A 27,463-nucleotide genomic window follows, 5' to 3' on the forward strand; every position below is an offset into this window, starting at 1 on the left:
ATGAGCCTGCAGGTAATGAGGTTTCAGAGGACTAATGCACGTCTCCTACATTAAATCAGACAGTGGCATCGCTCTCACTCTGACCATATGAAAATGACTGTAATCAAAATTGAACGTGAGGGCTCGGGCCGCATTCCAAGTGTGCCTTGTTGTTGCCCAGAGCGAGAGGAGCATTTCAGGCTGTCGGGAAGCTTACGTCTTGCTGTGGCTGAAGCACATAACAGTGGTGGTGTATAGTAGAAGGTAGGATGAAGCCAGCCAGTTTCCTGCCTTCAGATGGCAGAGCAGATGGCCCATGTCCCCAGGGCTGATAATCGAGCCAAGTGTACAGTACATCAGGAGCACTCACTTCCTCATCAATTAGTGGTAGCAGGTAGGATACAGCACTGCTTAAATACAGTGCAAGGTGTTTTCTGATTCAAAAAACACACACAAAAAAAAAACACATGAGATAAGCCTACTGCTGTGTCTGTTTGTTTCATGAAAGCCCCAGATATGATAATTCAATTCTGGCAGGTTTAAGTAAATCCTTCCAGTCTATCAGAGGTATTAAGGTAATTTTGCATTGGAAGAAAGTCACATCTCAGATCCGTGGTCCTCCAAGCAGGACAGGTCAACCAGAGGCCAAAGATCAACTGTGTCCACTGCTCCCTCTAGTGGACATCCATAGTTAAAGGTAGAGCAATGAAAAATTGGCAAAAGGTGGTAGTGGAGGACAAGAGGAAACAAGAAATGCAAGTTGATCCCTTTTCCTTAAAGCAACGCTAATATTTAGAGCTATGGTTTATGTGTTTAAAATTGTTCAGATAAAGAGAAACTTAATCAGTGGTTGATTATCTGATACACAATATCTAGAATTCTTTGTCCATGCATCAGCGGAAGTCAGTGACATAAAAAGAGCTGAACTTGAGGCTAATAATGAAAATAACAGAGGAGCTCATATTACTCTATCATCTGGCCGAGATGCAGAAGGAACAAATTGTTTTTGTCTGTTTTGAATAAACTGCAATCTTGTGTGTCTTTGCCACAATGAATGCTTTAATGATTCAATATAAACATGCATTTTGAACAATTAAAGGGGAACAGCGTCTCGGTTCTGAGGGGAAACGGCAGAGTATTTGCCAAGGATACTGAAGTCACCGCATTTTTGTTACCTAACTTGTTCTGAAAGGAACCTGGGAGGGTAGATGTGGACCTTTGGTTATTTTGTATACCTGCACTATTTCAGAAAATGTGATGGAGAAAGCAACAGCTAAAGGGTGCATCTCATGTCCTCTTGTTTCCTTCACTTGCACCTTTTCCTCGCGTCGCTCCCACTGAGCATGCGTGGAGAGAGACTAGGCGAAGAGAGAAGAGACGAGGAAGTATGTTTGGATTGGAATGAGACGTCCTTTGCTCTGAAGTGTCACATGAAGCAACGGCTGTTTCTGATGACGGCGGCAGCTGATCACAGCTGGATCGGCTGTGAGTCGGCTTTAACAGCTGTGGAGGCTTTTGATGGCGTTTGTGTCGGCACATATGGCCGCTGTGCTAATGATACTGATCAAGGCACACAGTTATCACTGCCAGAGCAGCAGTGTTTTCTCTCTGTAGCCTGTTTCACAAGCACCTGTACATAAATAACAACATGCATTCTGTGTTATGTGTACTATGTCCTGCTAAGAGGCAGAGGTGGTGCTCAGAGAACAAACTACTGCTCAACGTCAGTAAAACCAACAAGCTGATTGTTGATTTAAGAAAGAAGGAGGTGAAGACACACACCAGTTTTAAGTTCATTGGAATCAGCGACATGGTCGTCACACATCTTCATCCTGGAGGAAAAAGCTGATAAACTGCTGGATTTCTTAACTAAAGAAGGCATCGTTCTTGTGCCACGTTCTTGTTAACTTTAAACACATTTAACTGGAAACAATGGAAACATTGCAAACTGGAATGAGATGTGCACAGCCCAGGACTGGAGGGCTCTACAGTGGGTAATTGAAACCAACCAGAACATCATTGATGCCATCTGAGCATGAGTTATATTGGTGATAAGAGGTGCAAGCAAAGAGCCCAAAGGGTATTAAAAGACAAAACCTACCCCAACCACAGCCTGTTCACCCTGCTACCGTCTGGCAAGAGATAGGGAAGTATCTGCTGCCGTACGACCAGACTTCAGAGCAGCTTCACTCTGGTTTGTATCAGATCAGTTCAAACTGCTGCAGCATCAATCAATAACTGATATCCCATAGGGGGGCGCTTGCGGCGGAAAAGGACTTCCATCTGTATCCTCGATTCTGGCGGCCCTCAGAGCAGAAATAAGAGCTTTGCGATGGCTTCCAGGATGGAGGACCAGATCAAGCAAGGACCGAGCAGTAATAAGAGACTTGGGATGCCTCCAAAGACTCACCCATCTCTCATCTAACAGGAATAAACAAAAGCATGAACTGGAGATGACATGCACAATAACAGCAGTTCCCGGCAACTGGCAGACTTTTAAAAATGAAATAATGAACTCTAGCTGCACCAGCGAATGCCAGGCCTCATTACAAACACACACAAGCTTGGGAGCACAAAGGAATGAATGAATAAAGTGCACACAGACACACTATTGCACAGATGAACAACCGCAAAGGCTCAACTACACAGGGTTTGTATTATCATAGATACTTGGAAGCAGCCACACAGAGCAGAACACTGCCCACTTCTTCCCAGAACTGCTAGCTACTTTATTTGAGCTCAATCAGAGGAGCTGAAGTGTGTGTGAGACAGGGCAGACAGAAGGACAGACATCCATTAACATAAACAGTCATTTCACTCATTTATCATAAAAACAACATCTACAGAGGCAAGAATAAGTTATTTCCCTCAACCACACGAAACATCAGTTCTCACAGAGAACATAAAGAAACATGATAAGAACGTAATCATGCAGAGGATTGGGTTCCTGCTTGTATCTCCGTCTTTCTCTCTCTGGAGGGCAGTTTACAGAGATATTCTTCTTCTCCTCTTTCTCCTCATGTGCTGCCTCTCCCTCTATCTCCCCCCATCATCTTGCTCTCTTTGCCAGACTGTTGCTTTGAAGTGCTCTGTGCTTTCCACACTCAGACAGCCTTCCTGCTCTGTGCTGAGCTCTGGCCCGGGTCTGACAAGGAAGGGCCAAAAGCAGAAATGCTGCTCAATCACAGAAACACATTTTAACATTCTTAGTTTGCCATATTAATCCTTTTTTTTTTCTTTCCTGGGGAAGCATCATTATAATGTTGTTCTTAGTGCTACGGTCTACCCATCGAGCTATACAGGGTGGCCCAGACCAGATCACAGAATCGCTTGGCTCAGGTACCTTTAATCAACCAGTCATTTTCCAAACTGTAAAAGCAAGCCCAGCTTATTTTTAAAGCCCACCTTAGCCTCAGGAAATTACACCTTCTCCTGACTCAAAGGAACATGAGCACTAACGGTCCTCCAAATGTCCCATTACCTCCCGACAGTGATGGAGACAAACTAGGGCACTCTTCAGCCATCAGCAGCGATCTATTTGACATTTTTTTGGGGGCGGGAGAGGGGAAGGGAAAGAGAGGTGAGACCACAGCAGGAGCGAGAGGTTGAGAGTAAAAGAGGAAGGGAGCTGTAGTGAGGAGGAGACAGATTTTTGCTATAATGTTTTGGCAGCACAGTGTCAAGCGTCCACATGTCAGAAAGAGATGGTTTGCATTTTATGGATAAGAGGGGCAGGATTATGCATACAAACTGTGGGATGGTTAGACTGTTGGAGCCAACACTGCGAGCATTTCATGTGGAAGTACAGACGCAGAGACCTTAATAAATTTGTCTGGGATCTTGCAGAATATGAAAAAAGAGGTTATTGAATGTGGTTCTGTAGCTGTGCAGGCATTCACATGCTGCCAAGACTCCACTTTAAAGTGAAGGAATGAGTTTTTATGGAGGCAAAAGCTCCAGCAGCGATGATAGATATAATCGATGAAGTTTTCCAGTCAGTTGTCAGAATAAAATCGTCGTGTTGGATTTGTGAAACTGTGAAATGAGCAAGAAAAGGAACTGAATCAATATTCAAATGTATTGCATGGTTTGGTTCCAAGTAGAGAAATATTAGCCTAGATTTATTAAGGTGTATATTTGGTTATGAACATGTGAAATCTGGTAAGGACAGGACAAAGTGGTTACTGTATGTTCATAGCTCCACAGTACCATGACTAATGTATATTATACCGTATCCAATGGAAACAATTAGTGCTATAAAAAAAGCCATGCATACAACATGACAGCAGTGTGGTACAGGAAGGGAGGAGTCTGTTTTCTGGAAATTATAACTGTCAAATGGCACAAAGTGTAACCAGACTGCAACAATAATCAGAAGAGCGACCCAGGAAACGGACGTGGAGACAGAGACAATCACAGAGGGACGGGGAGAGGGATGAAGGTGAAGGGAAGGATCACGGACTGCTTCAGAAAGAAAAAGGACCAAGAGAGTATCTGTCATCACCTGGAGTGGACCTGAATAAATGCAGGGAGGAGAACAGCTGTCTTGTGACTCAAAGCCCGTCCTCAAATCTGCTGTCACGAGAAGGAAACGTGTGCTGTCACTAAAAAAGAAAGAGAGAATGAGAGAAAACACCCCAAAGGATACAGCGTCTAATAGCTCTTCCTTGTAGTAGATGAAACTGAAACCATTCTCCATCTGGATGGATTTAGATTAATAACAATAAGCAGAGCGTTTAGCCTGCTAATCCAAAATGACACGGCAAAGAGAGACAGAGTGAGAGAGAGAAATTCTTAAAACTTTTGTCTGGGAAATGCCAACAGTGCCACAATAAAAGCTATATTGTAATTCATTCCAAAAACAGCTTATTTTGTATGATCTTTGGCACTTTAGAGAGTCTGTTTCTACTGTTGAAAAAACCCTGCAGCTGCTCAGGTCGTTTTCTCACCTCGCCGAGACAGGTCTGTTTGCAAGCAGGACTTCTGCAGCATATTCTCTACATCTACACACTATGTATGGACACAGTGGTGACTTTCTTGACTGTAGGCTGTACAGTACAGTGTGGGGGAGGTCATGTTAAATCAACGCACATATAGTTAATGCAGAAACATTTTCATGCATGCAAAAACGCAGACTTTCTGGCGAAGCTTAATTGTTCTCATTATGTGTTGGTGGTTATTCACTGTGTTCCAGACTTATTCAGGTCATGCAGATCAAAATGAGTGGGAGAAAGGAAAATATTAGTGTGTCTGTCTGACTATCTATGTAGTCTCGTCCGCTATGAGTCACAGGAGATAATATGGACCAAAATAAATAAAAAAGTTTAAAACATTTTTAACGTTTTTTTGAAGCAATAATTCCTAAACTGGTTCAAGAACTTAAAAAGACAGACCAGTGATCAGCCACATGGAATGCATGATAAAAATATCTTCTATGTGAAGATTAAGTTCGACAATTTGATCGATGAGACAATACTGTACCACAAACTGGACAGGAAGGTGTCATAATGCTGATAATGAGGTCTTTGGGATCATTGAAGTTGCGAACAGTACGTTGACAAATAATCAAAATAGAAATTTAGATCAATACATACAAAAATACAAATAAAATTTATATATATACAACAATGTATACAACAAACTATCAGTAAAGAAAAAGAAGCATCTCTATTGTGAATGAGAGGGGGCCCAAGATAGAGCCTTGTGGGACCCCACAGAATAGAGGTGCACAAGAGGAGGAGGTTGATGATTCTGAATTTACTCAAGACAGAGGGATCTAGAGAGCGCTTCTTTAAAAGGGGGTAAATGAAAATAAACGTTATATGTAGAATACATTTCCCTTGAAATAGCAGACATCTATACTGCCATCTGCTCATTCAACAATTTCACTTTCTACAATCTCAATGACTTTTCTTTTATATTTGGTAAGAAATTTAATGAAATTCTTGAGGATCAGAACAACAAAAAATACACAGAATTTTGAATAGTCTAAAAAAAAATAGACCTTTCTGCTGAATTCACAAAAAGATCATCTGAACAGCACAATAATGTTTCAGGTTCTTCTTGTTAGACATTTTTACACCTGTGAAATTGGTTGGGTTAGTGTAGATTACTTTGAATGGGACTTCAGTGAGCGGAGACGCAGGCACTGCCCTGGAGCCAGCCCAACACATGCCTGTCTAATGGCTGTGATATGTGAGTGGGACAGAGAGCGCTGCACACAGCACCTCATTGATGAAGACGGGAAGATTTTCCTCTGACCAGGCATGGAATAGCCAGGTGGTCTGCCCTTGACATTTTTCATCTGTGAAAATTGGTATGTGTGGGGTAAATGTGCATGAGAGAGAGAGAGCGAGAGTAAGTGAGAGAAGAGAGAGAGAGAGAGAGGAGAGAATTATGCTTTTCCTGTTCCAAAGTTTGTGTTGTCCAAAACTAGCATAGGTGTATGGTAACCACACTGGAAGAGGACAGATGAAGTGGTTTGGAACAGCGGCCTCGCTGCCAATGTGAGACTGCTGTTCTTCCATTAACACAGTACAGTAGCACGTCTGCCCACTGCATTAGTGAAAAGCACCATTGTACTTAACAATTAACTAGTTTGTTCTTAGCTTCATTTATCTGGGCAGAGTTTGTTCGAGACACATGGTCTTATGCAATATGTCACATTCTTTCAGTCATGCCCAGTTTTCACTTGTACTTCAGTCGTCTACTGCTGCTGGCCTCTAACAGATCCAATTATGTGCTTTGCTCAAGGACAGCGAAAATATACAGTCGGTACTATGGAAGAACATTAGTAATGGATTAATCCCAGTGGATAGCGCCCACTGTCTAAACAATTCACACTTTAAATGCTGAATAAAATATGAATATAAAATATAAATGCTCAGTCCACCTAAAGCTTCTGTCTGCCTGAAATAAAACTGACTTCAAAAAAAAAATTGAGCTTCACTTCCTTGTCATTTTGAACTTAAAAACCCCTGCGTTTTGTCACTGCATCCATAAAATTGATTACTGGAAGAATTTTTATTGCGATGGCGCCATAAAATAAAAGACCCTTTACGCTCTTGTTTTTAACTCGGTGTCAGAATTGTTCACAATGATAGATGTGGACGGTTCGTGAAAATAACCTTGTGACGGCTGTTCTGCAGATGACAAACTAGTCATAAAACAGCCAGGAAGTAAGTAGAAATATGCAGTTACACAATGTCACTGGCCTGGACAATGCTTCAGACAACATGGTGTTGTCACTGGAATACATCGCAATAAATACTTGGATAAGTGATGCTAAAGTTGAAGCCAAGCTGGTCAAAACCACATGAAACTAATATCAACCGTCAGCTTTGTTTCCTCAGATGCATTTCGATGGTGTCAACTGTCCCGGCTAATTTAAGAAAGAGCCCATCATGAACTCTGTGGATTAACAGGCTCCATGGTAGCACAGATGAGTCTACAAACCTCAGGACAATCAAATAAATCATACAAAAACATCTGTATTAAATTCCTGTTTAACTTTTGGTAGGCCAGTGAGTGGGAGACCTTTCTAAATGTTTTTAAAATAATGACCTCTGAGGGCTGACATTAACGCCAAGAAGCTTTTCTCCCATCAGCCAAAAATGTTATCATGCGATCTTTCACTGAGATATGGGAAAATCCTTCCCTGTTTGTCGAAACTCCTATCTCTCTATTTCTCAACAGAGGTGAGGTCTGATCCTTAACTGATGACCCCGGCTATTACGGAGATGGGCGAGCATGTGGAGACACACACACACACACACACACACACACACACGCACACACACACACACACGCAGACAGACACACACACACACACGCAGACAGACACAGAGATGAAGAGATAGTGTGAAGAAGAAAAATGGGCTCTCACTGTCCTCGCTGACATATTTGGGATTATATGTTGAAAGACAAACAGATGGATGGATAAACACACACACACACACACACACACACACACACACACACACACACACAGACATGCACACACAAACAGCAACAGATCAACTGGCAGGAAAGTGTTTAACAATGAAGCCACGGCTCATAAATCACAGCAGACTTTGCAGTAACGGCCTAAACACACAGCTCACTCACACTTGGGCTCGCATTACCAACCGTAACACTTGGACCGATACCAAAAGACTAAGAGCCGAGCTGCAAATACTCGGCTATACAGTAGCTCACGTACAGGTTGTGCGAGTCAAATGGACGGGGGTCAAAGAGGAACCTGGAGAGCTTCAAAACATCCTTTATTTAAATAAATCTGCGTTTCAAAAAGGCCCCACATTTATTTATTCTACATATCCAATTATGTGAATGTAGCTGGAATTGCTGGGTCTCAGCCTGACCTGAGGTTGCTTTGAGCATTTAAGTTTAGGTTAACTCCCCTCCGAAAAACTCTATGACTCTATTCCCTTCAAAAATAAATCCTACTTTAAACTGATCCCTTCCCATTTTCCTAAAAATATGCAGATCAAATAGTTAAAAAACGTCACCGGGGAAAGGTTACTATCAACTTTGTCCAGCTTGTAACGAATCAGTCAAAAAGAGTTTCCGTTTCTTGACAAGCAAAGTGGGCTAAATGTGCCACGACTGTGCTTTGTCGTCGGGACATCTGTAAAAAATAATTTTCTTCACGGGATGTACCCTTGTCGCCATTGTTCTTCTTGAACATTTTTCACCTTCTCCCCTGTTCTGCTCTCACATCTCATTTCCTGTCACACTAGCTGACTACGCACTTAAGTGCGTGCATCCGTCCACACGCCGACGAAATCGAGATCCCGGAGATCAAACATTCAACATATGCTGCTTGAAATGAGCTGACTGACGAGACTGAAGCTAACACTCTACATACCCCGTTGGAGGAGGTTTTTTTCTCCCCTCCCCTATGTAGAAATATTGAACTGGATATGCAAGCGTACTTACGCTCGCACACATGTACCAATTGTGTGAATTCTAGCACCGCGGTAGCAAGTTTTACCCAAAATGCTGACGAAAGCCATCATCTCTCTGGCCGTGTTACAATAACAGTCTGTTGGAGGTACGGTGTGCTGCTGCTTACGTACATGTGTGTCACACGATTCAGAGAGGGTCTCCCATCAGAGAAAGGTTTTTACTGGAAGCTGACTAGATATTGGCCACACACACACACACGCACACACACACACGAAAAAAAGGCCCTTTCTCCTCTCTGTCTCTTTACATTGGGTTCCATGACGGTGATCTGGTCAAAGCGCCTTTATAAAGACTCCAGTTGGCGGGAAGCTAAAGCCAGTCATAAGGGTTTAGGTTGACAGTGCAGAGGGGTGTGTGTGTGTGTGTGTGTGTGTGTGTGTGGCAGGCAGGAGGAGGAGAAATTGTCACATTGTCTGATTGTGTGACTAAGTGTACCTTCTGACCTCGTGTGTTAGCCCTGACGTCTGCAGCAGAAACACTGGAGCAAGAACAGAAGCAGGAGTGGAGATGGAAATAGACAGAGTAGAGTATCAAACACAAAAGAAACTTGAGGTGTCAAGACAAGAGGGTCAAAGTCAGGAGAGAGCAAACACTTGTCAGCACCTCTCTCCACCGCTGCCCACTGCGACAGGCATCTACGGGCTTTTTACGACGATGTGACTGTGTGGTGCTAAAGTCTTCCAACATCATTTCATCACATTTCAGCAACTACGTGCAATAGTCGCCGGTGACGAGGTCATTCCTGGCCTGAGGCTCCGCGAACAAGCCGAAGTGAGGCAGAAATCAGTCATACCGTATAAGCCTGATATTTCCTGGTGGCACCCAGGCTGCCAGTTTTGGTGCAAGTCTGTGACATTCTTGGAGGACTAAAGCGCACATCTGATTCATTTCATCCACTGCAGTCTGTGGACTGACTGACCCTTCTGTTTGCAAACATGCAGGATAAGGGCGGGCGGAAGGAGGGAGGGGGGGGGGGGGGGGGCAGATTACCCAACAAACCTTAATCACTCATGGATTGCTCACTATTCAATTCAATTTCAGAGCACAGATTTTGCAGATAATAAAGCTTGCTACAACTAGAACTAAACCAAACTGTAGTCAAACAGAAGGGTCTTGTTAACTGCACTTTGCAGATTATAAAATGCATGTGTTGCAGCCTGCAGCTAGCAGGTCACAGCTACAATCTCAGGGTGTTTGACAGAGATAGACAGGAAAAGAAAGTAGTCTTCTGTTAACTAATCCCTATTGTTGTGTTGCGAGGCTGGGAGGTGTGTGTGTGTGTGTGTGTGTGTGTGTGTGGTGAGGAGGTGGGGGTTTGCTCTTACTGCATGGATAAAGCCTGCTCCACATCTGGTACATTTTCTTGTTGTACACTGTAGTTACATAACATTGCATAGTCCACTCCGAGTTTTAAATCTAATCCACAATCTGCTCATTGCAAAGAGACGTTTCTTTGAAAAGTATCTGTAACTTTCTGCGTCTAAGTAAGGTTTCAATAAGCTACATAGTTATTTACTCCGACTTGTGTAAAAGAGCAGATTACTGAGTTTAAGGAAAATAGTAGGTCATATATTTACTAGTACAATGAAGTACACAAAAGGCTTTGTTTCCTCCTGAACTTTGCTGCAGTGTGTACAAGTCCAGTCGGAGGAAGACATGCAACAGTGCGGATGTGTCCTGTCGTTCACATCATCCCCTCCATCTTCTTGTGTGGTTTGGAATTCAAACTCCGCTTGCAGCATATCTGGGCGTCTGGCCACCTCACCCACACCCTCCAGCCTTTCCTCTTTAGAGTCTCCCTCACACTCACAGAACCCGCCTGTACCAATCACCACCATCTCTGACACACACACACACACACACACAGACACACACACACACACACACACACACACACACACACACGCACACACACACACACGCACACACACACACACACACACACACACACACACACACACACACACACACACACACACACACACACACATACACACACACAATTGCTGAGACACTCTTTTCAAAGCATGCTAAACCTTTAGGCCCAACAATACAAGCTGGACCTAATCTTATAGCCCTTGTCCAATCAGAAAGCCCGGAAACTGAAGAGTGGAATTGATTGGCCGGTGGCCACAGGGGCCAGTTAAGGGGAAGGAGAACAAGAGGAGACAACCATTGTTGATTGATTACCATGAAAGACACTTTTGTTACCGACTTGAAGGCAGTACACTGTGCCTGTATCAAGAGGAAACACTAGCGGTCTTAAAATAGGTCACCGCTGAACTAACGTGTATACAAAATACGTCACAGAGATAGTGAGGTGTGCACAATCTCACGAGCCCTCCGTGAAAGAGTAAGGTCCACAGATTATTAGCTGTGAGTAATATTGATTAGCCGTGGTGCAAAGGTTAGCGGGGTGTATTCTGTCTGTGAATAACCAAACAGAATGAAAGCGGGAGGCGAGTGATGGGAGAGAAGAGGTGAGGAAATGTAGTCAATGAGCGTTGGCTATAAACCAAGCGAACCAAAGCAGCTCTTTATATCCACTCAGCGATGCCTTTAGTGGTGATGACGACGACATTTTTAGGGGTGACTTCAGCTCACCGCCGTCTCATATTTCCACATTGCAGGTTATGAGAACCGAGAGAAGATTGAGCTTGTTTGTTCTGCCGGCAGTTTCTTTTTTTTTTTTGGATTCCCAGTAAAATCACTCCTCATTGTCTGCAATGCAGCAATAAGTCAACAGGGAAGGTCAGTTTCAAACAGGTTCATCTCCGTTCCGATGTAAAGCAATGATTCAAAGGAGTGGTAATCTTATTCACAATCGCTTTAGAAATAAGTGTCGTCCAGACACTGTAAAACTACACCCGTGCTCTGATAACCTGCAGGGTTTTATTGATGTGCCTGGTCGCCTGATATTGATCCACATATCTTATCTATTTGATTTCATTCTTATTAAATTAGATTTTCTGGACTGACTGCTGGTTCTGGAATTTTCTCTTCTACACTACAGGCGAAGAACAATACTGTCCCTGATTCTCATCCAAGTACACCTCCGACTGTTTGCAAAGCACACACACACACACACACACACACACACACACACACACACACACACACACACACACACACACACACACACACACACACACACACACACACACACACACACACACACACACACACACTCTCTTTCATAGTCTTTGTTTGTACTGCCACATACAGATAATAATAATAATCCAGAATCTCATGTGTTTTTACTTCATCTCAGTGTCAGCAGTATCCAGCCGCGGTATGATCCAAGATTGTCTTGACCATTTTTACTATATCCTGATTATGAAAATGTCAGCTGGCAAACCAGCACACAAACTCTTCACTATCATTTGCATGAACCGGCATTTCACATGAGGGACGAGCGTTAATGCGTGACAAAGGTCAAATGGAAGATGCAAGAACGCCTTCCATGTTATCCCACATCCTGCTCACACAGCTATATAGCCCTCGACTGGGACTGTAGACCTTGTAGGGATTTCGCTTGCCAAGGCGAAGGCCCTCACTGCATCAGTGGCAGCGATAGAAAGAGACGGAGCAGCGTGCCTCTATTCACGGCCAACACACACATTAGCATAGCTCCCATAGCGCGGGTAAACCACCTAGCCACCTGTAGCTGCACAACCCACACTCAGTAACCTTACTGCAGCTCTTTCCCACCCACTTCATTCACTTTCTTCTCCTGGATTTCTTGCATTCGTGTGTGTGTGTGTGTGTGTGTGTGTGTGTGTGTGTGTGTGTGTGAAACTACACTGTGGTGCCAGCAGAAGCCTGTTATGCCAGACTGTTTTGAGCTTATGAAGTGAGTCGGCTCAAATGGCAAGCAGACATAATTTGTCATGTGGAGTAATGTGCAGGGAGCTTGTTGAGCCTCTGATGATATGATAGATGTCAGAAAGTTTAGAAATGTATGAGAGGAAAAAAAACAAGCGTGCCCAAGAGGGTGACCGTGCTTGCTATGAGTGTTAGTGGGTGTGTTTCTGACCAAATAATCTTATATTAGTGAGATCAATATATTAAAAAAACAACAGTTGCCAGCAGTTTCTCCCTCTCTTTTTCTCCCTCATGTTAACTTGTTGTAGAGGAGGGGTTTCGTGGAGGACAGGGGGTAGGGGGAGTGTCCTGAAGGCCGGTGGGAGACGCCCACAGTGTTGTGATTGGCCGAGGCTGTTGTGAGTGAGTGTAGGGGAGGCCAGTAGGAAGGTAAGTGGTCTGGGAGCCTGCTAGGGGGCAGGCAGCCGCAGAGAGCAAGCTACCACTGCCTCTTAAAACCTAAGGTACTCCTCATTACAGCTACAGACTGATAGACAGAGAGCAAGGGGAGGGCTGGAGACAGTTTATTAGAGGGTAGGAGAGTGAGAAGTTGTGAACAGGGAAAGTTAGAAAATAAGCAGTCCTGTGCTCACCCTTTCCTTGACTGCTGCCTCCCCACTGCACTACCTGAGGCTCACATACACACACACACACACAGGGAGGTGTTCAGGGAGGCTTAAGAGTGCTGACTCTCCAGGGAAGAAGGGAATTAAACACATTGTTTTCAATCCACGGCGTCCATGCTCAGGACACAAAAAGGGATTACAGCTTGTACGCCTGCCCAACTTGTTCCTCTCTTCTCTCTGCGTTTTGTCTTCACTGAGTCACTTTGGAGACTTTGGATACAACCTTCTTGAATTGTCGGTCCGGGCTCAGAGAGGCATGGCACACGGACAAAAGAGCCCCAGGTGGGCATTAACCCAGGGCTCCTCCAGCCTGGCACTGGGCCTGTCGCTCTTTTCCCTCCTCCTCCTCCTCCTCACCGTCTCGGCCGCAGATGAGTACGACTACTACAGCTGGCAGTCAGACAACTTCCACAATGGCCGCTTCTACACCAAGCTGCCCCAGTGTGTGGACATTCCAGCGGACCTGCGCCTGTGCCACAATGTGGGCTACAAGAAGATGAGGCTGCCCAACCTCCTGGACCACGAGACCATGCCAGAGGTCAAGCAGCAGGCAGGCAGCTGGGTCCCCCTCCTGGCCAAACGGTGCCATGCCGACACCCAGGTCTTCCTGTGCTCGCTGTTTGCACCCGTGTGCCTGGACAGGCCCATCTATCCCTGCCGCTCGCTGTGTGAGGCCGTGAGGGACAGTTGTGCACCGGTGATGGAGACCTACGGCTTTCCGTGGCCAGAGATGCTGACCTGTGATAAGTTTCCCATTGATAACGACCTCTGCATCCCCATGCAGTTCACTGGGAACCATGCGACCCAGCCACCAGGTAGGGCAGCTATGTGCATATATATACGCCCACTCCGACACACACTCATATCATGTGCGCACACATACACAATAGTTTAAATAACTTTAATTTTAGTTTGCACCCTGAAGATGTTGAATTAGCTTCACTTAAGTTAACTTTGCAATCTTACAATACATTTTTTTTAAAATCGATTCTAGTTGAATAAATCAATAAAAAAAACTTTTCCTGTAGCTCATAAATATTCTGTCCAAAACATGGTTTATATTGTTCAAATCAGTTTGAGGTTTGATGTTATATAATGTAATGATGTGCTAAGTAACCATACCAATACACACATTACAAAATAAGTTAAATGGGTTAAATATTTGAATACTTGTCATAGAAAAAGATGAAATTGTGTTGTGCAGACACAAATCCAAAAGTAAACCAGCATAGTTTCTCTCTGCAGTGTAAATGCCAGGACTCCTGAAAACGGCCGTGAGCCTCATGTGGTTTCCCCGCACGGCAATGATGACAGATGAAAGTTTAAGTGAGAGACGATCCAGAGTCAGTGAGAGAGAGACGAGAGCAGGAAGAAGCTACAGGGGAAAGTTGTTGAGTATGTGGACAGTTCAGGACGGCTCCCCGCCATCTCCATACGCCTCAGGGAGGGACAGAGACAGACGTAGAGACAGAGAGACAGGAGACTGAGAGACTCCGACAGCCAGATCACTCACCAAGTTAAGATTAATGGACTGTGATGTTGAACACATCTTAACTGAAAAGGTGACACATACACACACACACACACACACCTTTATCAGCAGACATCCAGCAACAGCTAATCAATCAATCTTGCGACGAGGAGAATGTCTTATTTCAAAGTTGTCATGCATGCAACTCACAAGCTTGTCTGCAGAGTGTCAATAAATAAACAAATAAAAGTCGAGACGGATGAAATACGAAGGGGAAATGACTACTCTGGGGATTCTGGGGGGGAAAAAAGGAAAATATTATATCATTTTTCACAGTCGAGGAGTAAGGGAACAGACAGATGGGCGAGTAGTGTGCTGTGAATGGGAACTAAAGAGAGGGAAATAGAGGAAAAAGGTGTGCGCATATGTGTGTATGCACCGCGACTACTTAAGCAGCCTCTTCACAAAAGCAGTCAGTGCTGGGGGTTGGGGGGGGGGTTGAGTCTTTAGACGGTGGAGGGGGACAGTCCCCACTGTGTCCCAGTCTGCTAGGCCTTTTGTTGGGTCTGGCAGCCAGCAGGCCAATTAGCTAGAAGGCCAATTACTGAGCTCCCACTAATTAGTCGACATGACAGGACAAGAGCGGCGGGCAGAGAATGGAAATGGCGAAAAGATTGTCCCTGAGAGGAGCCGAACGGAGAGGAGTGAAAGGAGAGGGAAGCGGGAGAGTAAGGAGAGGCAGGCCGAGTGTAGAATAGGAGAAAAGCTGCTTCCTGCAGCACAAAAAGTGTCTGCCTCTCTGCTTTCAATAAGGACTCGAAGAAAAACGGTTTATTATTCTCATTAATCCACTTATTGCCTTTAACCATTTATCGCCATTCCTCATCTACTTTTTAGAAATGTTCCTGCGTGTTTTATTTCATTTGATATACACAGTACGTGCGTTTTCCTTAGCTTGATGCATTATGCTGATTTATCAAAGCACTCCAAATGAATGCCAGAAAATGCCAAAACATAATTTCAGTCCTGTCAATCATAACTTGTGTGACATATCTTCTCCTTTTATCAATAATATTTGCAGCATACTGATAAGTATTTAGATCGTTTCGGGATTCTCTGGTGAATTCATGCGGAGCTGACTTATTCCATTAGGGAAAATGGCTGTTCTGTTTTTGTGGGACGAGGATCAACTATGTGACACTTTGACTTTGCAGAGCCATAACTCATTCTCTTACATGCTCGCTGTGGAGGCGGCGGCTAAAACTTCATCTGTCACCTCCTCAAACAGGCGACTGTTTGTTGATCCTATCTAATCTAATAATGATCGGAGGTGGACTGGATTGCAGAGAGTGGTGTGAGATCAATGCACATGTGTGGAAGGGGTCTTTGCTGCTCAGCAAGTTTTATGCAGGGAAGCAGAAAAGGACTGAACATTTTGAAATAAGAAATCAAAAAATGTAATACTGGGGAAATTTAACAATTAGAGAGAGAGAGAGAGAGAGAGAGAGAGAGAGAGAGAGAGAGTATGTGTGTCAGAATGTGTGTGTGTGGGTGTGTGTGTCAGAGTGTGAGAGTTTGAAACTGAGAGTGAACCCATATCACTACTAGCCCGAAGGCTCAGTCACTGACATTTTGTTAAGAACCAGAGATTCTCAGATGTGCCGATGAGGCCATCCTGAGGACAAACTTTTGGCTCTGTAACACACACACACACACACACACACACACACACACACACACACACACACACACACACACACACACACACACACACACACACACACACACACACACACACACACACACAGCCATGCACGCACAGGCACGCGCACACATTCAGCAATAATAAAAAGGCATTTCAGCCCAGAAGCGAGTTCCCTGGGAACCTTCTGTGTCAAAGAACACGGATGATTCTCTTCACACAGGATCATACGAGGACTCTTGCGGTAATCCAGGTCAATCTCGGGGGAGTTGGATCAATCACAGCATTAAGCACTGCTCTCCCTGTCCGGGAAGCCCCGATGCTATCTGAGCCATTCTGCAATTACACGATATAGCACGGTTCGAGGGCTACTGTGGAAACTAACAGTACAGAGTCAGATTCACTTTCCACCTCTCTGTCATAGCGAAAACCGAGAGGAACCGAGTTCAGCTTGTGTGTGCGGATGATTTTTTGGCTTGTGTGTGTGTGTATAACGGAGGCCCATGGGGTGTGATTATGTGAAACACAAGTCTGTAGGTATTATGCCAGGGAAGACAAGCAAACCGCTGACAAAAGAGGGCCCAGGCATCCTGGGAGCGAAGAAGCTCAGTCTGTCTGGAAAAGCACATTAATGCCCATCATCTCCACCTCATTTAAGGATGCTACATTTAGCTGCTGTCAGCATCAGTGAATCAACAGGTATGATGGGCGTAGGTAGGATCCTGCACCATCTGTTTAAGTGCAAGGGGTAAACTCCGAAACTCAAATTGTACGTTTACACAGAAAAATGCTTTTCAGGACAATATGCACGTTGTCCCGGCGAAGTCGTTGAAATTGCATGGTGTGAAAGATATTGTCTGTCCTCGCCGTACTCATTGATGCGGCTAGTGTAAGTTACAACTGTGCTAAAGGAGACAGGCAGCACTGTCAGGTCCCCGGCAGCACAATGGGCGCTACTCATGTGGCCCTGGCCGCTATATGAAAGGGAAAATGTGATCCAATGCTCCGTGCATGGAAGACTGCCTCAGCCTTTTGAGAATGTATTTTCTCTTCTGTATAGGATTCCTGCAGACGCGAGGAGGGTCCCGTGTTTTAGGGGCCCCGGGGGCTGCCTGTGGGCCGTGTTTGAGTCCCGCTCCGTCTGTCCGCATGCCGCATTTAAACAGATGTTAGGGCGCTCCGACATAAATCACACGCTGCATTTCATCTCCGGCACGGTACCGTTTTATGTCATAAGTGTTGCTGCTCGTAACTTAAAGGGCCCAAATGAGGCATGAGATAGTGACCCGTACTTTAAATGGAACGTTCTTTTGCAAAAAGAAAAAAAAAAAAAGAAGTGGCTGCGTTGCTTGGAATGCAGGGGATGAGGCATAAAACACTGCCAATGATGGAATGATGATATTAATAGATCTGGTGATCTGTCGAGTGAAGATATGCACGTATGTGAAGGAGGGAGGGCTGTAAAACTGAGTTTAAGCTCATTTGTGAAATGATGCAATCATGAAATGTGATTTATAGTCATTGTGTTTTTTTGTTGAATTGTGTCGAAACCACTAAATTAAATAAATGCAAAGCAATTTCCTGCTGTACCAACTAATTAAAACAATAACTACGGTGATGTCATCATTGGAGATTACAGTGGACAAACATTCACATAGATGTAAAATGGGGTTTCTTTATGGGGCCTACAATTCCAAAAGTACGTCATTGTTCGACAAATTACATTTTTTAACTTTATCATTAACATTGAATGTTTTCTCAAGCGAGTTTAAGAGGTTTTTTTTCTACTACTGAGGATATTTTTGCATTATCGTTTTCATCAGGCTCTCATTCGGACAAAATACGTCAAACCAGGTTACGTGAAAGAGAGGAGGGGGGGCAAGAGACAAAAAAGATGCAGCGGGGGAGGGAGGCTGCAATGGAGTAAGTGATATTAACCTCTGAGCTATGACTCAGTGAAGCTGTTCAGTTAAATTACTGGACTCTTGCCGTACGTCATTTCCACTCTGGCTCGCTGTTTGAAGATTAACAGCAGGGCTTTCCAACGGACCACCTCCCTACTCGACCGACTCCCATCATCCTTTTCCTCTCACTCTCAATCATCAACTCCCACCCTCCTCATCGGCCAGCACAACAGCTCCGAGAGACAATATTATAACGTCAATGCGTCAATGTGAATGGAAACACTTAACTCAACAAGCCAGCACACAGATGGCAAAACGCAGCGCACAAGAGACACTCGAGGCCAAAGTCAACCCGAATTTGCACCATTCAAAAATTCAAAAAATTCCCTAAACTGCTTTGAGATGACATGGATTGCCTAATGTCAAAATATTAGCCGAGTGGAAATGCAGCAGTGATTCCCACCGGAGCCTAGCAGAGATTCCCCCGTCGGGGAGCAGGAACCGTGATGAGGGCCGTCGTCACCTAATTGATTTCTCAGTGAAATCCAAATGGCGGTTTTCGGGTCCAAACTCAACTAAGTTTCACGGAGGGGCTGCGTTCTCCTGACACATGCTCTGGCATGGATGTAACTGGGCCCTCTGCCAACATACCACCCCTGTGAAACCAGAATGAATTATCGTGGAGTCTGAATAAGATGTAACAGCTTCAAGGGAATCATTCAAAACAGACAAATCCAGAGTTTTTGGCCTCTCATGAGCTGTGTGTGTGTGTGTGTGTGTGTGTGTGTGTGTGTGTGTGTGTGTGTCCCAGTCTTCATGTCAGCACAAAACAATTAGGAGGCCTGACCCTGTAGGCCTCGCCGATCTCCTGTCTGTGAATGCATGGGAACCCTCAGAGGAGAAAAAACTGGCAGTTACTCCACAAGAACATGGTTCAGCTCCCGCCAACACACACACACACACACACACACACACACACACAAACTCGTACACACATACATACATGCACTCGGCGGTGGTTAGGGGGTTCACCTCCCCGCGACCCGAGTGGCGAAGCATGCTAAACTCTGACCCCTCTCATTATCTGCCCAGACGCTGAGGTTTGGGGCTGGGGTGATAACCTTTGAACCCTGACTTTTAACCCAGAGGCCTGGGCCGGCCTCTGATAGAATAATCATGTGTGTGTGTTTGTAAGTGTGAGTCGAGCAGGAAAACAGAAAGGAGGGGGGGGGGGGGGGGTTCTGGATATATTTGGGATATTGTGGTTAACGAATGACAGAAAAATGTAGCTACCCCCTAAAAGCAGACATCCCCGAAAAAGGCTGCTCTCCTCTCGGTGTGTATATGTGGTGTGGTGAAGATTTCTGCACCACATCCTCCTCTCCCTGACCAGTTCTAATATTATACCTTGTTCTACCGACTAGCCCAGGGCCCTGCTTCACGGATGAGCGGACTGATGTTAGATGTGTATTGCTACAACCAGCCCTTCGTGGATTACATGGAGTTTATGTGGTAATTGTCATAATAAAGTTTTTATATTGAAGAGCCTTTGGAGAAAATTGCAAGGCAGTAAGAAGCCTGTCTGAGTGTGTTTGTGTGTCTGAGAAGAGAGATTGAGGGATTTGAAAGCAAGTTTTGTAAGTGGCATAGACAGAAGAAGTGAGGAGCGATGTTTGATTAAATCCAAATTTCCATACTTTCCTGTAGAAACAAGCAAGATTTCGCAGTAAACAAACGGAGTGTAAGCCTGCAGGTCTCTCTAATGTTGCGTGGGTGCACAATAACAACAATCAACTGCCAAATCAAAGTTGGTGAGCCTAAACAGGCTTTTTACGCAAAGCAGGCATGACCATTTTGAGTTAAAAATAAACTGAATTTGTTGCTCCGGTTTCCCCTTCGCTGTTTCACAATGTGTGGCTGGTGTGTGGCCTAAGTGGCCGCCGCGTCTGTGCACTGAATCACTTTTCACTGAGTTCGTCCGACTCCCGTCGCAGCGTTTACCTTTCTATACAGTGGAGACCACGCCCGCACCACCAAAATATACAAGGGCCAGAATAAAAACATTTTGTCCGGTGTAATTGCAGGGCAAACATCAGTCGCCGTGCTGGACTGTGTATTCACTCCGCAGCAAATAGCCTCTGACAAGAGGAGGGGGGTGGGCTGCAAAGTGCCTGAAAAGTGCTCAGAGCTTAATGATTTCATACCGACGCGGCTTTTGGTTTTGCTGACTGCACTTGATTAACAATGACCTCAACTCAGCCGTTAGATATGAGCTAATCTGGCTTTAATAAAACCTTATGTAATGTGATTATGTGGAGTCGCTAACGATATATTTTCTGTCTTTTCTGTCCCGTCAGTGTCGAAGGTGTGCCCTCCGTGTGACAATGAGCTGAAGGCAGACAACATCATGGAACATTACTGCGCCAGCGACTTCGGTGAGTAACGCCCATTGATGAGTACAAGTATGCACGAGTTAGTGATATGTTAGTTTAAAGATCTCCCCCAAAACGACAGAATTTGAGAATAACTTGAAAGCACAATAATACATATTTCAGGAAATTTGAGAAAATGAAACTAAAAGCAGTAGGTTATGTTACAAGTCTAACTTGTCAAGTAGTCTATAATAATGATTTCCCATTGTGTAGAAAAGTAAGAGTACAGCAAAATAACTCTCATACACAAGCACAGGATTGTCAATAAAACCATCCATCAACATTAAAATGTATTACTGTAAAAAGAAACAAAAAAACAGAGTTTTAAATGGCTAAAATGACCTGAACACAATCACCAACGATATTTTAAGGGATCTTTGGTTGGTGGACATAAATATAATCATTTGGTTTTATGATTTTTTTCATTACATATTTATGTTTCAGTCTCCACCAATAAAACACATGTTCGTGTTTGTAGGAAATCGTAATGAGCACAGACATGAACAAGCAGAACACACTTTCATTTTGCACTTTTCCCCCTGTTAGCATGAGTCTTTTCTTCTCATAAATTGGTAAATTAATATAACAGCTTCGAGTCCCAGATGTCCATTCAATGCCATTTTCTAACCTTTCTACTTTCCAGCATTCCTGTTTCCCCACAGTAATGACCTGAACACGAAGCCAGAACATAATTATTCCATTATTTCTATCAAGGCGTTTTGGCCCATCATCGTACTCCACAGCAGCTGAATCACTGCATGCATGGACTATCGAGTTAATGATATTCTTCTCCCTATGTTCTCCGGTCATGAGATTCTAAGCAGTTAACTAGTCAGAACCTTGGGAGACTCACGGCTTGTGTTTCTGAACAGCTTCAGTGAGAAAAGTGTAACTGAAAATGAAATGTGGCCAGACTGTCTCCGCTGTCGTGTCCCACAGAGGAAATGTCTGCAGTCTAAAAAGACACCAAGTTTCGTAAAGTGTCTGGCAATCGCCCACGACTATGAAACGGCCTGAATATACAGAACACGACCCATTATAAATCATAAATTAATAAACGGCCCAACACATCACATCCAACAGAAACAACAAAATATGTCTTTGTGCACATACCTCACGCCCTGAGCCGCGGCCAAAAAAAAAAACGGAGGCTCATCACCCATAATGGATCATGACTCCACCGATATTTACACGTCTGATTCCTTTCAGCGCAACATATCTCAATCTTCCAACGTGAGCTTTCTTTGAGGGATTCTTCCTTTCATGAGAATGAAAGCGGATAGCGAGCCAGAAACGGACATTTTATTGGCTGTTTGCATGTGACTGGACGAGGATGAGTAGAGAAGTCGAGATAACCATGACGTATGGATCTGGAGATCAAGGCAGGAATGACTCGCCGGTGTTATTCTATAGGGCGATAGCTGATTACAAGCTTGATCTCACGCCTCACGAATGCGGTTACCTATTCATCTTCGGTACACTCTTGTGCTCGGGTGTTTTATTACGGTTTACTTTTGATGTCGGATCTCTCCACATTCTTTGCTGCACCGTCCTGCAGCCTCGCACATGTGACAAGAGTAGAGAAGAAAAGGGGAGGGAAGTGTGTTTGGCGAGGGCACGGACACAAAGCCTACACCTGGTCGGTAGGGGAGGTTGCTTTCTTTAGCTGGAAGAAACCATGTTTTTCCTCAAAATGACAGTTAACCAGTCTCCCCCCCACCTCTGCTCACAAATGAAAGTTAGTTTGCATAAAGACTTGGGCACCTACTACATCACTTACGCCTGAATATGAGTGGGCATTCAAAGCGAAAAGCAGGGTGGGAAATTATTTTATCCTTCCTATCTGTACTGGAACCCACACATACACATGAATGCACTCATTCACAAAACACACACACACACACACACGCTCAGGCACGCAAAAGCAGCGCAGAAACACACGCTTTCAGTGAGGGAGCTGGATGTAAATCAGGATGGGGATGAGAGGCAGCTCAACGCACACATTCCTTCTGGAACATGCTATCGCTTCGCATGTGCTGCATATACATATCAGAGTGTACCGAGGGATGTTTATACAGGCGAGCAGCGAAGTGGCGATCTTCCAGCGGGGCTTGGGTACATAGCGATGCTTCATACCAACGCCGCGCCTTCGCACGGCCCGTGATTAATTTCACCTGTCAAAATGTTCACCGAGAGAATTCCTTCTCGCCTCTCTCTCTCTCTCGGCGGTTCAATTTTTAATCTCTCGCGTTAGACTTATAAACACGGGGCTCGGCGGGAGACAAAAGTTAGCACTTCATTAAGTTGATAGACCGGACTTTGCTGTAACCGAAGGCAGAGTGTGCTAAACGCAGTTACAGAGGTACAGAGGTTATCTGTTCTGTTTTCTGTGTTGGACTGTAAGTGCAAGGTAAGCAGACTATTTCAAGAGAGGAGCATGCGATGTTAAAAAAGAGAGAACAAAAAAAAGAGCACTTAAGACTGACCTTGGACTTCAACTTCCTCAAGGCTTTACTTCAAAGCAAAAACATACAAGCCCAATATTTGACATGGTAAAATCTAAATAAGGAAGCACCAGACAGACATTGCAAATGTAATTATTAGGTGAGGCCTATATTCTAAAAAAGACTGTCTCAGTAACAAACATTCTGAATTCAGTTGTGGGTTAAAATGTTTAACCCGTAAACTTGAACGTGCATCAAAAGAGGTTGTAACTGCAAAAACATGTCCTCCCTTTTCAGTTATAGGTTTTCCTCAAGTCAGACACACAAACATGCACACAGGATGCAGTTTTTATACGCTGCAGGAGAGGTTAAATGATGATACCCAGGAGACGTGTAAAATAGCTGCCTCTTTGGCACAGCCCTGGGCTGGCTGCTGGTTTGCAGGAAGAAGAAATGTCACAGCTGTTCAAAGTAGAAAAGGAACAGGGGGGAATCAACGCGACACATTAACAGCTTCAGGGTGTAAATATCTGTTTAATAGAATAAAAATAAAGAGCAAAAATCTCTCTCCCTCTTCTCCCTCAGCCCTCAAGATGAAAATCAAGGAGGTGAAGAAGGAGAAGGGTGACCGGAAGCTGATTGCAGCACAAAAGAAGAAGAAGGTCTTGAAGCAGGGTGTGCTGAGGAAGAAGGACCTGAAGAAGCTGACCCTGTACATCAAGAACGGCGCCAACTGCCCGTGCGCCCAGCTGGACAGCCTGGGCTCCAACTTCCTCATCATGGGCCGCAAAGTGGACCAGCAGTTGCTGCTCATGTCCATTCACAAGTGGGACAAGAAGAGCAAGGAGCTCAAGTTCGCCGTCAAGTACATGAAATCTCACCAGTGTCCCACCTACCACACCGTCTTCCAGTGACGCGGCTCGCTCCCCACATTCCAACCCCGATCCACATAGATCCTAATTCTGCATCCCTGAACCCCAGATCCCTGCATAAAAATCTGTTACAAGCCCGCAACGTAGTCCGTCAAGGGGTTGCAGGGCAGCCAGGCTTTTATTTTTTCAGCTTTAACATGAATCAGGTTGTCAAGGGGGTCGTCCTGATGCTTGTAGGGGAAAAGGCTGCGCACTCTGCAGCCCCCTCCCAATAATAAAAGCAATAAAGACACCACAGATTTTACAACTAGAAAGAAAAACAGACTGTTTTGATCCGCCCTGCAATTTATAAGAAAATGTTCTGTACTTTCCTCTTCTGATATAGCAGCACAAATCACAAATCACTTGTACGATATCTCATCCATGGCAAGAAATGGGAACCTAAAGATTTGAGGCAACTATTGGAAGGAAAACATGTTTGCTAATGTAATGATGTATAGATATATGGGACGGGAGCTGAGTGGGAAAGGCAGGGTTTGTTTCAACGTAAAATGAGCTGCAAGAAATGATCCGCTACAGTACATGTGGGGCTGTGCAATGGGCCACACTGGCACAGGGCTTGCAGGTACAACAACGAAGCAGAGATATGTAGATGATCCACTTAAGTGTATGTTTCAATAATGTAAAAAGTAGGTAATTCAGATACTAGATGCTTAGAAAACTGGGCTTTTTTCTTGTATCCCTGCTGGGAAAGAAGACCGATGGGATGAGACGGACTGGCGGACTGGATGATGCTTCCACTGACTTTGTACAGCAATGTTTTTTTTGTTGGGGTTTTTTTTTTCGTGGCAGAAAGAGGGAAACTTGAATATTCTTTTTGCTTTTTCCAATTGGAGAGAGAAGGAGGTTTAAGGCAGAGAAGATATCTTCCGTAAAACAAGAGGAGAAAGAAAGAGAGAGAAAGAGACTCGGGACAGAACCAACAATGTTGGGTTGATAAGTCTCTGGTACTCGCTGTTTTATCACTCTTCAGATGTGTGTTTTGTACTTACATTTTTGAATTTGCTTCAGTTAAACTTCGTTTTGTATGAAAGCAGGAATCGTACATGCAGACATAACACCCGAAATCCACTGTTGCCGTATAGCAGTAAAAGATGAGAATTTAACTTTGACAATATTTTCTAATCAGTTAACCTGTAAGTAGTTCTGTTACTGAAATACATCTTTGTTTTACAAAAAAGGAAATTAATAAAATATATTTGAAATTTTTATAAAGAATATTTCTTTGAAAGGTGCCATTTCTTATTCGTTACGATCAAACACACAAAGTGCATACTCAGGCCATGACCTTCTGACTTTATCACGTGTTTGCCTGGGAGAACACATGAGTGCACACTTACACCCACTTAATTCAGTTCTCATTTGATTCCATACAGAGCTATGTACTCTCCAGGGTCAGTGTAATGCTTATTAGCTTGATTTTCCATTTAAAAAATATTAAAGTAATAGAAAGTGTTCTGCATTTTCATGTTTGACAGTTTCAATTTTTCTCACCGGCCACTTAGATGCAGTCAAGCTATGGCACGGATAGGAAATAACTTTTCAAGTTTTTTGTTAGTTTCCATTCGTCAATCCAACGGTCCAAACATGGACAAAGTTTACATTGATCTGATGAACAAGAAATTCAAGTTTGGACGATTTAATTTCCTTTGAAAATGTTGAAATTTTCCCAAAAAACACAAGGGTACATGAAGTACTGTGGGGGTGCACATGGCCACCTCTATTCCTTCTTTCAAAAGGAGGAAAAAAAAGAAAAAGAAAAAGAAAAAAAAAGTGAAACGTCATTTGAGCTCTGTGCATATGCCAAAATCTTCCAGATCCACACTGGGCACAGCCTTCCACAAAGTCTGGGCTACGAATGTAACAGTATTTAATGTTAAAGAGTAAAGGGGTGACGCAGACAGACAGCAGACTGCAATATAACTGACCAACTTTATCAAAACCACTCAGACCTTAATCACTCCAGACGCACACAACTAATTCGCTGCAATAAAACGATTTGGCATGTTTGTTCTCCAGAATACAAGATGGATCAACTGTGACACTGTAAAATGTTCATTGTTTTCCGCCCATATTCCCCGAAACGCGGAGCCTTTTGGAGACCGCTCGAAGCGTGAACGCCAGCAGAACGATGAGCCCTTTCCAGCTGATTGTGGAGATAGTGCACACATGACATAAACGAGGCGGGAAATGGGTAGACGCTGCCTTTATTGGAGACTTCAAAACCCCAACAAATTCTCTGGGAGCAATCAAACGTGGTAAGCACCGAGCTAGAAATTCAAAATTCCGTACAGGTGGAGAAGCCTTGGTTGTAAAGTGTTGACCAGAGAGTTGAAACAGCTCCGAGATCGTAGATTACATGCAGCTTAGAGGGAGCTAGAGGGAGCTTTCATAGATCAAGATGTGGTAAATCAGTGAAGTCAAAGTGGACGAAGACAAAAAAAATCATAAAAATGAGGGAAGATCAAACAGGAGATGAGGGAGAAACTTGGCTGAGTACCACAGACACCCATCAGCGCCTCCTGAAAGGTCACTTAGTGGAGTTAATAAGGGCCTGATGAGGGACCAGCACACACACACAAGACACACATCTTAGGGAAAAATATGACTACAAGCTCCCATTGTCTCACTTTCCTCCGTTGAGACGTCCACTTAAACAAGCACCAGTTCTATCAATCATACGTGCACTTTATAACACTGGTTGGTTCCAGAAAAGCAGTGCAAAAAGGGCATCACACACACGAGCACGGACACACACACACACTTTATTACAGTGCGCTGATAAGCAGCACCTTTTTACAGTTAAATAGTGGCCGCCTGTCTAACTCACCTGCACACACACACACAATCGCACAAAGACGCACACACACACAATCGCACAAAGACACACACACACACACACACACACACACACACACACACACAAATGCACAAAGACACACACACACACACATTTTCATCTTCACACATCATCATCGTTCATTTGAGGAGATGATGTTTTTCATTTTACTTTCCAGCATCCACCCAGTTAGGTTGGTGATTTTGTCCATTTTCCACAACTTCTTCTGATTAAACCCAGAGAAATGGGCGTGCGCGATCCACTTGCGACTCTTTTTTCGGATTTTAAGAAAATATTTTTCTA

At 44.1% G+C, this 27,463-nt stretch overlaps 1 protein-coding gene across 1 annotated transcript; it reads left to right on the forward strand.

Annotated features, from left to right (window-relative positions):
• Positions 1–13,282: 13,282 nt before the first annotated feature.
• On the forward strand, positions 13,283–25,539 carry sfrp5 (secreted frizzled-related protein 5). Its single transcript, XM_084021229.1, has 3 exons — positions 13,283–14,251; positions 20,871–20,948; positions 23,975–25,539. Exons 1-3 carry the CDS (start codon positions 13,693–13,695, stop codon positions 24,301–24,303), a joined length of 966 nt encoding a protein of 321 aa, XP_083877355.1. The 5' UTR covers positions 13,283–13,692; the 3' UTR covers positions 24,304–25,539.
• Positions 25,540–27,463: the final 1,924 nt, after the last annotated feature.

This window comes from Eutrigla gurnardus (genome assembly GCF_963514095.1).
Source record: "Eutrigla gurnardus genome assembly, chromosome: 11".
Classification (NCBI taxonomy): Eukaryota; Metazoa; Chordata; class Actinopteri; order Perciformes; family Triglidae; genus Eutrigla; species Eutrigla gurnardus.